The sequence below is a fragment of the Pristis pectinata genome, chromosome 5, assembly GCF_009764475.1.
Source record: "Pristis pectinata isolate sPriPec2 chromosome 5, sPriPec2.1.pri, whole genome shotgun sequence".
In the NCBI taxonomy this organism is placed as follows: Eukaryota; Metazoa; Chordata; class Chondrichthyes; order Rhinopristiformes; family Pristidae; genus Pristis; species Pristis pectinata.
In genome coordinates this window covers 63196505-63209294 of record NC_067409.1, presented here as the reverse complement: position 1 = coordinate 63209294, position 12790 = coordinate 63196505, and the positions used below count along the sequence as shown (strand labels likewise).

At 40.4% G+C, this 12790-nt stretch overlaps 1 protein-coding gene across 1 annotated transcript in view; it reads left to right on the top strand.

Moving 5' to 3' along the window:
- agmo (alkylglycerol monooxygenase) overlaps positions 1-12790 on the top strand; it is a 188510-nt gene that overhangs the window by 154239 nt on the left and 21481 nt on the right. The window contains 1 exon segment of the mRNA XM_052016932.1: positions 5558-5624. Within this exon segment, the coding sequence (XP_051872892.1) occupies positions 5558-5624 (67 nt within the window).

Genomic DNA, 12790 nt, shown 5'->3' with positions numbered 1-12790 from the left:
GTAGCTCTCTGGACTCTAGGTTTTGTGCATTGTTTACTCATGTCTTCCATAACAAGAAAGACCTTGAAGTGGGCTGGCAAACCAGGCCCTGATGAAGATAAAAACCTCAGTAACGGAGCAGCTGGAAGAGAATGTCTGGGTCCCAAAGGGTGTAATTTCCATTTCAGTACAAGTAGAAACCATTCAGTATCTGTGTACTTCAGAGGAAGCTTTGCTGTTCAAAGTCTGCAGAAAGGCTTTCAGAAAAGGGCTGCTGTGGGTTTGCAGGGATGGACCACCTCAGAGAAAAACTGGTGTTGTGGGAATGATCAAGGAATTAAATTGAATTGGTTTATTATTGTCACATGTACTGAGGAACAGTGACAATAGTACAAGATAAAACAATAACAGAATGCAGAATAAAGTGTAACAGCTACAGACAAAGTGCAGTGCAGGTAGACAATAAGGTTCAAAGTCATAACAAGGTAGATTGTGAGGTCAAGAGTCTATTGTACTAGGTAACCATTCAATAGTCTTATTACAGTGGGATAGAAGCTGTCCTTGAGCCTGTTGGTATGTTCTTTCGGGTTTTTGTATCTTCTGCCCGCTGGGAGGGGGAGAAGAGAGAATCTCTGAGGTGGCTGGGGTCTTTGATTATGCTGGCTGCTTTACTAAGGCAGCGAGGGGTATAGACAGAATCCACAGAGGGAAGGCTGGTTTCCGTGATGTGCTGAGCTGTGTCCACAACTCTCTGCAGTTTTTTGCTGTCACAGGCAGAACAGTTGCCATACCAAGCCGTGATGCATCCAGATAGGATAGGATAATATTTGCATGATTTGTAACATGGTTGAATGCATAAATATGGTTTGAGGTATTGATTTTAATGTGACTTTTACTCACATTGTAGTCAACTAAAGACTATGCATTGGTCAGTATGTTTGAATCAAATTATCATCCAAAGTCCAGAAGGAGCTGATACTGTGGAACCCAAATTTGTGGATGTGCTTCTTTCCTGAAATGAGAGACATTCAAAGGTTAACTACAACATAATAAAAATGCTATAATAAAGAATAGATTTGAATCTGATTTGGATTGCACCGGGTCTGTCCTTGTCAAATTGTAACTATTGTCCTGCTTTCCATCTGTAACAATTGTTCAAAGCTCCTGATGTAGCTGAGTAAATGTAGGACATTAAACTTTCTTGGACTTGCGTATGCTAACATTCAGATAACAAACATTCTTCCATCACAACACTAAATCCATGGAACAGAATATATGGAAGATGTGAGCTTAATTAATCAGAAAATAAATTCATGTTTTAAAGAATAAGATTTCCTGTTTTCATTTTGCAGTAAAATTGTAAATTTGTTTCACTTTAATTCCATTTGCTTTTACAAACAGAGATTATTTCTGTTAACTGAACATAGCAATGATCTGAGAATTTAGTGCTTACATTGAATTACCAGGCTATCTAAAAATTACCAGGCTTTAAGAATAGGCTGTAGATTAAAGATTACCAGGCTTTAAGAATAGGCTGTAGATTAAAGAGGAAACCCCACCTTCATTTTCTAATCAGAGACTGTCACACATACTACAAATCAACTGTCATCCAGGCCATGTTTATTGGGCTTTAACTGGAGGTCAAAAGCTCAAAAATTCCATGTGTCTGAGTCACTTTCAGACACAACTGTTTAACATGCTGCTTTGAGAAGAAAGTGAGAAAAGAAACCACAAAAGTTCACGCTCAAGATGCTTCTATTAAGTATATTTTGCTGATATGGAAACAATGAGTGTTTGTAGCAGAGATCTAAGCAAGAATTTAATTTTCACTATGTCTAGACCTATAGCTGTATTGTACTACCTGAATTTTGTAATTAGATTTTAGTTTGTTGAGAATTAATAAAAATGAATTTTAAGGTTTATTTGACTATCAGTAATTTAAGGCAATATTAATTTAACCACCATCTAGCCAGACTTTAACAGAGAGGTGTGCTGGATGTCATTTTCAAATTGACAGATTCTTAAAAAGTTGGTTGCTGCAAGCATCAGGACTTGTGACTCAGCAAGCTACAACCTACAGTAATGACTGAGGTGAAGGAATCAATTAGAATGAATCCAAGTTTACGGACACTACCAATCAAGATGGGAAAAATAACTGGCAGAAGCATGTCTCAAGGTTGCAAAGGTTTATAGATGGTTTTAAGTGAGTGGGTAAGAAGATGGCAGATGAAATGCAGTTTGGACAAATGTGATGCTTTTTCACTTTAAAAGAATAGGAAAACAGGTTATTGTTATAAATGTTAAATTTTGTTGTTCGGAGAGATTTGGATGTCCTCCCCCATACATTGCAAATTGTTACCATGGAGTACAGCAGTACAGCAAACAATCAGGAAAACAAACTATATATTGCTTTTATTACAAGCAGGTTGCTCTGCAAGGGTGAGAAAGCCTTGTCACATTTGTAGTGGCTTTGATGAAATCACATCTGGAGTACTGTTATACAGTTTTAATCTCCTTATCTCAGGAAGCTTATATTTGCCTTGGAGGGAGTGTAACTAACATTTAACAGGTTCCTGAGATGAGAAACTTACCCTACAAGGAAAAAATAGGTAGAATGCACTGGAATCCTTTGGACTTCAGAAACATAAGAAGTGAACACTCTGAAAAGTGCATTTTTGTGCAAAATTACAGAGGGGATTGGAATTAAAGCACCCACCCTGACAGCCTCCAAAGCACCTAAACTCACAGTCACTGTTGCAGATGTAAGATCAGTCTTCAGGAGAGTGAACCCATAGAAAGCATCTGGCCCAGATGGTGTCCCTGGCAGTGTCCTTGGATCTTGCATAGGTCAGCTGGTGAGGGTATTTGCAGACATTTTTAACCTCTCCCTGCTTCAATCTGAGGTTCCCACCTGCTTTAAGAAGACTACTATCATCCCAGTACCTAAGACAAACAAGGTAACTTGCCTTAATGACGACCGCCTGGTGGCTCTGACATCCGCCATTATGAAGTGCTTCAAGAGGCTGGTCATAGAACACATTAACTCCAGCCTCCCAGATAACCTCGACCCACCATAAATCACCTACCTCTGAAACAAGTCTATGGCGGACACCATCTCCCTGGCCCTACATCATCTCTGGAGCATCTGGACAGTAACGACACATACGTTGGACTATTGTTTATTGACTGCAGCTCCACCTTCAATATTATAATTACAAGCAAACTCATATCCAAACTCCTAGATCTCCCTTTGCAACTGGATCCTTGACTTCTTGACCAAAAGACCATAATCAATAAGGACAGGCAGCAACACCTCCACCACAACTATTCTCAACACTGTTGCCCCACAAGGCTGTGTCCTCAGCCCCCTACTCTATTCCCTATACTTTCACAACTTTGTGGCCAGATTCTGCTCTAACCCCATCTACAAGTTTGCAGATGACACCACTGTAGTGGGCCGTATCTCCAATAACAATGAGTTGGAGTACAGGTAGGAGATGGACAGCCTCGTGACATGGTGTCATGATGACAACCTTTCCTTCAATGTCAGCAAAATACAAAAGAGCTGGTCATTGACATCAGGAAGGTGGGGGCAGTGCACATGCTCCTGTTTGCATCAATGGTGCTGAGGTTGAGAGGGTTGAGAGCTTCAAGTCCCTAGGAGTGAACATCACCAATAGCCTGCCCTGGTCGAACCACATAGACTCCACGGGCAAGAAAGCTCAGCAGTGCCTATACTTCCTCAGGAGACTAAAGAAATTTGGCATGTCCCCTTTGACTGTCACCAATTTTTAATGATGCATCATCTGGATGCATCTCGGCTTGCTGTGGCAACTGCTCTGCCTGTGACCGCAAGAAACTGCAGAGAGTTGTGGAGGCAGCTCAGCACATCACGGAAACCAGCCACCTCTCTCACTGACTCAGTAAAGCAGCCACATAATCAAAGACCCCACCCATCCCAAACATTCTGTCTTTTATGGCATTCTTGATATAACCCTTATGGACTTATGTCAAGATGGACTCTTGACATAACAGTCTACTTTGTTATGACCTTGCACCTTATTGTCTACCTGCACTGCATTTTCTCTGTAATTGTTACACTTTATTCTGCATTCTGTTATTGTTTTTAACTTGTACTACCTCAATGCACTGTTGTAAAGAAATTATCTGTATGGACAGTATGCAAGACAAGTTTTTCACTGTTCCCTGGTACATGTGACAATAATAAACTAATTTATCTATTTACCAATTTTCTGAAGGGGGTTCACAGGGTAAATACTTAGAAATTCTTTACCTTGGTCAGCTCTAAGGGGCAAATCCTCAGGATAAGGGGTTGGTAGTCCAGGATTAAGGGCAGGATGAATTGTTTTAACTCAGTGTTGTGACTTTTTGGAATGTTCTATAGCAGAGGGTCCTGAATATTCAATTGTTGATATTTAGGTTTGATGGATTTTTGAAATCCAGGGGAATCAATGGATATGGGGATTGGGCAGCAAAGTAGAGCAGGAAATCAGCTATGATCTTGTTGATGGTAAAGAACAGTGGCAAAGGGCAAATGGATGACTGTTGTGCCTATTTCTTATGTTCTGACCCACATAGATCATTTCTCAATGTGTTTGAAGAGACATCACTCTCTACAAAATAGGTTTCATAAACATTCTGTTTCTTTACAAATGTAAGTTGTATTAATATGCATCAGTGTCATATATGAATAATGAATATGACCAAATATTTTTGCTGCACTTTGTTCTAAACTATACATTAATCGGTAAAACATTCAGGGAAAGGGTGAATTAGATAGATTGCATTGAAATTCAACAGAAGAAAATCTTTGCAACAAAATTGTAAAGGTAAGGCTGGGGACCTTCTGAGGAAAAGACTGTATCATTGAAACATCATATAAAACAATCAACAGGCATTACATGGAGACCCTTGACCAACTGATACCCTCACCAATATATCTCTACATTAATTCCAAGTCAAACTTTGATTTCTCTATGACAGCATGTTTGTCCATTTAAAGTGGAAGCCCTGCAAATACTGTGTTAAGACTCACTGGATGGTAATTTAGGTTTATTTTTAAGCTTTTAAAGTTTAAAAATATTTGTTACATAGATAGAATCAATTATTTCAATTATGTTGTAGTACTATTCAAAATAACATTTTTTGTTCTTGCACAAATATCAAAGTGCTTTTGAGAAAAATGAACAAAATCAGGACTGCATAAAAGAAACTAGAGTTTCCATTTGAGAAAATGTTGAGACGCTTTGAGACTTCTACACATTGAGGCTATCATAGTCCATCTAAGCCACAGACTAAACTTGCCTTCTACCTTGCTATTTCCTCTAAAATAAAACAATTTTAATTAGCAGTCCGTTCAGGGATATTCAGTTTAAATTAAACTCAAAATAGTCCTTATGGTAGCTATTACAATGTGATATTATTTCAACATCTGCTTTTCTGTCATTTTGAGTTTAAAAATAAAATTATTTCCTAATCCCTTGAGTTGACTGTGGGTAGTTATTTTCGATTTTGGCATTAAAGCCCAGTGTTAAATGGCTTCCTGACTCTGTTGCAGATAATTGGTAACCTTGGGCCTCTGGAACTGATCCTCAACACACCCAGTCACCACAGAGTCCACCATGGTGAGTCTGGCTTGATAGAATGGCCTTCTGTCTTGTAAAATGTGTAATATTTCCAGCTGTCTGGAAAGCTGTCAGCAAATATCTTTCAGGCTATTTTTTATTTAGTGGTTTTGAAGAAATTACTAAAATATATTGTATCAAAGGAATTAGATCTCATTTGTGAAATAATAATCTTTCTCAAGGATTTGATGCTTAAAAGAAAAATTACGTTTGGATTAGTTTATGGACTTAAAGGTAACCAGTTTACAACATTTTGCATGTCTCATCTTTGACAGAGATAAAGGAAAACATGATAGGGAAAAATAGAATTGTTTTATTAACCTAAAACTTGATAGTTGTTCCTGTGAAACACATCATTGTACTGGCAATATTTATTGTGTGTTGAATACTAAACATTATAAAGCAGTGATTGAGTAATATCCAGCAACTGATTTTAGAATTAAAAAGAATGGGTATGAATGGAAATCTGATTGATTCAGAATTTCTACATAGCAATCAGATAGATGTTTATTAAATGAATTTCTCATTCAGCCTGTGCATTAAAGTTCGCACAACTGATGCTGAAACAGTGCAAGGTATTTCTGAACAAACGCTGTATAGACTTGGAAGTTAATTATATCAGTGCTGGTGCTATCAAAATATCCTCTGCTCATTCTCTTCAAATATACAACAGGATTTATTTTTGCATTTTTCTGCTTTGTTTTCTCTCTGGAAGTCCATTTATGATAGCAAGACCCCATTTAGATGTCCACTCTGCTTCTTAGGCAGACTGTCAAGATTGAGTCATAGTGTTATACAACATGACAACAGGCCCTTTGGCCCAATTTGTCCATGCCAACCAAATTGCCCACCTCAGCTAGTCCCATTTGCCTGCATTTGGTCCATATCCCTCTAAACATTTCCTATACCTGTACTTGTCTGAATGTCTTTTCAATGTTGTAATTGTTCCTGCCTCTACCATGTCTTCTGGCAGCTCATCCACATACCCATCACCCTCTTTGTGAAAAGGTTGCCCCTCAAGTCCCCTTTAAATATTTCCCCTTTCACCTAAAACATAAGTCCTCTATTTTTAGACTCCCCTACCCTGGGTAATAGACTGTTTATCTTATATATGCCCCTGATGATTTTAAATATAAGGTCACCCCTCAGACTCCAAAGCTCTAGGGGGGAAAGCCCCAGCTTATCCAGTCTCTCCTTATAACTCAAGCCCTCCAGTTCTGGTAACATACTTGTGAATCTTTTCTGCACCCTTTCCATCTTAAAAGACATCCTTCCAAAAGCTAGGTGACCAGAACTGCACACAACACTCCAGGTGTGGTTTCATCAATGTCTTGTACAGCTGTAACATGATGATATAACTCTTGTACTCATTGTTGGTCTGATGAAGGCACTGTGTGCCATACGCCTTCTTCACCACTGTCACCACTTTCAGGGAACTCTGTTCTTGTACCCCTAGGTCTTTCTGTTCTGCAACACTCTCCAGGGCCCTGCCACTTACTGTTCAAGTCCTGCCTGGTTTAACTTATTAAAATGCAACACTTTGCACTTGTCTGAGTTAAATTCCACCTGCCATTCTTTGGTCCACTTTCCCAGTTGATCTAGACTGAGGATGAATTATTTCTATAATTAAAAATAGAAAATGCTGGAAACACTTAACAGGTCAGGCAGCATTTGTGGAAAGAGAAACAGATTTAATGTTGCTGGTAGGAGACCCTTCATTAGAACAGTTCTGGTGTTGTGCATGCAAATGATGTGGCCTGCCCAACATAGTTGACTTAGAGTAACTAGGGACTCAGTGTTGTGAAGGTTGTTCTCGTAGGGAACATTGATGTTGGTTCACTTGTACTTCCTGTGAATTTGGAGGATTTTGTGAAGATTGCATTGGTTGTATTCTTCCAATGACTTGAGATGACTGCTGTAGGTTGCTCAGGACTAAGGAGCACATTAGCAGGGCAAGGATCATTGCCGGCAAGTAGTCCATGAGTGTTCTGTCAGGTCTGAGGTCTTGATCTTCAAATGTTCTTTTCTTCACGGGGTTAAAGGCTGTGCTGGTGCACTGAAGGCGATGATGAATTTAATCATTGATATCTTGTCTTTGCCAATTGGTGGCACCCGAGATTTGGGAAATGATCCATACTTTCCTGGGTTGAAAGTGAACGATTATTGTCAGAGGGCAGTATGGTGTAGAGGGGCCTTTATCTTGCGGATAATGAGTGTAAAGCCCGTCCTCGCATATGCTTCAGTGAAATCATTGACAATATCTTCGAGCTCAGTCTCTGAGCAAGTATAAACACAGTGTCTGCTTACTGGAAATTGACCAATGATGTTGGGAAACCTTGGTTCTGGAGTGTATTTGCCATAGGTTGAACAGCTTCTCATTAGCTCTGGAGTTGGTGTCCATTCTCTTGAGATGAGGTGCAACATTACAGTGAGAAAGACTGATAAAAGTATTGGGGCCATGATATAGACTTGTTTAACATCAGCCTTCACTGAGAATGTCATAGAATCATGGAAAAATACTGCATGGCCCTTCAGCCCTCTGAGTCCGTGCCAACCAGCAAATAACCATTTACATTAATCCCCATTTTGTTTTATTAACATAGAACAGTATAACACAGGAACAGGCCCTTCGACCCACAATGTTGTGCCGAACTAATTAAATTAGTAATCAAATGCCCGGCTAAACTAATCCCTTTGATCTCCCAAAGTGCATCACTTCACATTTGGCTGGGTTAAGTTCCATCTGCCATTTCTCTGCCCATATCTGCAAGTGATCTATATCCCGCTGTATCCTTTGTCAGACTTCTACGCTTTCCACAACACCACCAATCTTCATATTGCCTGAAAACTTACTAACCCACCCATCTACATTTTAACCCCGGTCATTTATATATATTACAAACAGCAGAAGTCCCAGTATGGATCCCTGCGGAATGCCACTAGCCATGGACTTCTAGCCAGAATAAGTCCCATCGACCACTACCCTCTGTCTTCTATGGGCAAGCCAATTTTGAATCCAAACTGCCAATTCACCATGGATCCCATGCATCTTAATCTTCTGAATGAGCCTCCTATGAGGGACCTTGTCAAACACCTTACTAAAAGCCATGTAGACAACATCCACAGCTCTACCTTCATCAATCACCTTCGTCACCTCCTGGAAAAGCTCACTCGTTAGTAGGACACAACTTGCCCCACACAAAGCCATGATGACTGTTCCTAATTAGACCATGGTCTTCCAAATGCTCATAAATCCTATCCCTAAGAATCCTCTCCAGTAACTTGCCTACCACTGATGTGAGACTCACCGGTCTATAGTTTCCAGAATTATCCCTATTTCCCTTCTTGAATAATGGAACAACATTAGCTACTTGTCAGTCCTCCGGGACCTTGCCTGTGGCTGGAAAGGACACATAGATATTGGTAAAGGCCCCTGCAATCTCATCTCTTGCCTCTCTCAATAACCTGGGGTATATCCCATCAGGCCTTGGGGACTTATCCAACTTAATGTTCTTCGAGAGACATCATGAGAATACTTCTTTAAGAATATTCTCCCCATATTCTCATCAGCTCTCCCCAGGTTCCGCCATTCATCAACACACTAGAGGCAATTTACAGTGGCTAATTAGTGTACCATCTTGCATGTCTTTGTAATGTGGGAGGAATCCCTAGCACCAGGGATAAACCCACATGGTCACAGGGCCACAGACAATACCTAAAATCAGGATTGAAACCTGATCCACTCCTTGTAGATTAGGTCGACCTGGATAGGCTGCTGTGGGATGGAGTCCAGGAGGCTCACGTCAAGGACACAGTTAAGAAGATCTTTGAAGTGTTCCTTCCAGTGGGTGTTGACTGCCTCTTTGTTTCTGACCCAATTCTTCCCATTCCTGAATCTCAGTTGGGTGGAGCTTGTGTGTTAGCACTGTAGATGGCCTTGACTGTGTTGAGGAACCCAGACCTATCATGACTTTCAGTAAGTTGCTGAGCCTCCTGTGATCTCTCCATCCACTCTCTGTTTGTTGTTTTTCTACTAGACCTGCCTTCAGATACCTACAGATATTTTTCTCTTGAGGAAAGATGCTTTCAATCCAGGAACATCTTCTGCTTGTGGTTAATTAGCTTCTTGATTCTCCTGTTCATTATTATCAAAACAGTATGGTTCTTCCTATTGGCAAAGCCAAGAGTCTCGCCGCTGGTGCCAATTATGGAAGATTTCAGGACAGCCCATAATCAGTGGACATTTTGTGATTTTGTAGGCTGGAAGATGACAGACTGAGAAGAGAACCTTTGTAGGGTCCTTGTGATCATCTTCTGACTAGAAAGGACTTCAAAATGTGAAGAGAAAAGTTTTTTTTCCCCAAAGAAAATTTCCATTTTAACATGTAATGTTGTTATGCTTAACATATGTGTTATAATAACATATTTCACTGAATAATAGCATTTCCTTGCCATCAACAAAGGCTTTTTAATTGGTTACTGTCTGGTGAGTTATGGACCATTTTAGCTATGGGTTTGCAGCTTAGAATTCAGCAGCATCTGACCCCAAGGCCCCAGGCTCAAATGAATCAGCCTTACATGAGCAAAGGCCTTAGTGGGAGCACAAGGGTGAAGCATGCAAAGGATATTAGCCAGAGGAGAGCACCAGGAGGGATGTCCTGTTGGAAGGGCCTCCTTTGCAGGAAGGAGCATAACATGCAGTGGCAAAAAGAAGCTCTGCTTACAAAATGAGCCAAAATAAGTTTTGACAGCTGGTTTAGTCATACCCCCAGTATTAGCAAACTGCTAAAATGTCAAAAACGCTCTTTCATAAACATAAAAAAAATCAGAAAATGCTGGAGATACTCAACAGGTCAGGCAGCATCTGTGGAGAGTGAAACAATGAACATTTCAGGTGGATGACCATTCATCAGAACTGGGAAAGTTTGAAGATGAAACAAGTTTAAAGTTACAGTTTTCTCTGAATTGCAATTTTAAACTTGCATCATTTCTAAATGCCTGAAAAATAAAGGAAGGATAATGTGTTTGGGTATCAGACCAGGTCATAAAGCTACACACTTGGGATAGGTTCCATATTTGCTGAGATTTTAAAGAAAGCAAATTATGATTCAGTTTTCAGTACCTGACCCCTGGAGGCTGAAGAAGTATTTCAATCCCTGCCAACATGAAAGCTTAAGTCATTGTTCAGCTCTATCCCTCAAAAAGGAGAGCATGATTTGACTGCCAAAGACCCTACTTCAGATATTACACAGAACTGCCTTGTTTAAAATCTCAAGAATCAGTTTCCATTAATGTGGATATGGGCATTGAGCTAACACTGCAGTCTGTTTGTTGCTGTGCATTTGTTCAAATGTGTATGGTGGTATTCCAGAATCAATACAGAAGCAGTTTCACATCAAAAGTTTCCAATAAGGAAGTGGGCAATTTGCCTCATTATGTCTCTGCTAGCAGTTTGTTAGAGCAACTTAGCAATGTTTTTACCAATTTGCTTATTCATGCATAACCTTGCTTCGTTCTCTGCTTCAAATGATAATCCAATTCCCCTTAATTTAAAGGAAGCAATGGTTTGCAGCAAACAATCCATACGCCAGTCACACACTGTATGAATACTGTTCTGAGTTCACCTCACTCAGTGATTTTAATTTGATGACTCTGTTGTCATTGACCCTCTGATCAAAGTAAGTGGCCTTCCCCCATTTACTATTGATCCATGTCATTAAAAAAAACCTCATTTAATCTTTCTGCAAGTGTTCGGTGTTTGTCGCTAAGAAGCAAATGAATGATTTTGCACACTGAAGCCACTTGGCCCATTCTGCCTGTCGTGGCACAGCAAGAAATATCCAGTTAGTCCTCCCTTGCTCTTTCCCGAGGATAGCATTGCAGGAGTTCCTCAGGCCATTGTCATGCGCCCTACCATCTTCAGCTGCTTCATTAATGAACTTCCTCCTATCATTAGGTCAGAAATGGAGATGTTCATTGATGATTGCTGAAGTTTATTTCTAATCCACAGCTCCTCAGCAAATAAACCAGCACATACCTGTAAGCAGCAAGACCTAATTGACATTCAGGCATGGGCTGACAAGTGGCAAGTAATATCTCTGCCACAAAAGTGCCAGGCAATGACCATCTCCAACAAGAGAGAGTCAAACCACCTTCCCTGCCCCTAACTAACCATTACATTACATTGTACCAGTGCTTGATCTACTGGCTATGTGTGTGAATTTGAGTGAAATGTTCATTCTGTTCTGGAACTTGGGCATTTCCCAGCTAAGTTGCAGCTTTTGACCATCTGAAACAACTATATTAGGGCTATAGAAAGGGAAAGGGTAGGGCTTGAAGTAAAATATTTGTGCTTATGTCATGTAAACATTAAAATTAGAAGTGATTGTGGATAAGGAGCTGAGAAAGAAGGTGAGAGGATTAACTTCATTTGGGCACATTTTGAATAATGGACAGCAGGATTATGCACCATCATGTTCCATAGGGTGAGGGACATGTATGAATAAGTACTGCACAGTGTGTTTTGGTGAAGCTCTGTGACTGAACAGCAGATGTGCATGCTGGGAAAAGTTCATGTGTCGATGTGGTTGGGTGCAGAATAACAGAGGAAAGTTTGACTTGCTTCAAGCACCCCTTTGTACCTCCCCTTTAAATCCTGCAGACTGGCTTTAACTGAGCCTAGTTACTTCTGAGTTTGGGACCTGCTGCAGAGATGCTAATTAGCCTAACAACAGGATTAGTATTAGCTAATACGCAGGCAGCATGATGCCTGCACTGGCTCAAAAAGCCACGTGGTAAGGTGCCACATAAAAGGTTACTGCACATGAGCTTTTCAGTGTCATATGATTGTAATTTACTGAATTAAAAATCTCATTCCCATGGCCCTGAGCATAGGGAAGAAGCTCTGCAGGCTGATGACTTCAGTTTACAAATGTTGTGATCTGTGGCCCAAATGCTGCTGTTGCCAACAGTGATTTGGGAGCATGCAAGGCACAGGGTAAAATTAGCCCCCTGCTTGGGCAATAAGAACTTCCACCACCAATAAGAGACCTCTCCACCACCATCTCCCCACCTCTCATTTTCAGCCATCCACCCTCCCCCTTCTTGTTTTCCCACACTTGTTTGCAAGCTCCTTTGACACTAATGACTTGCTTCCTGTGAATCAG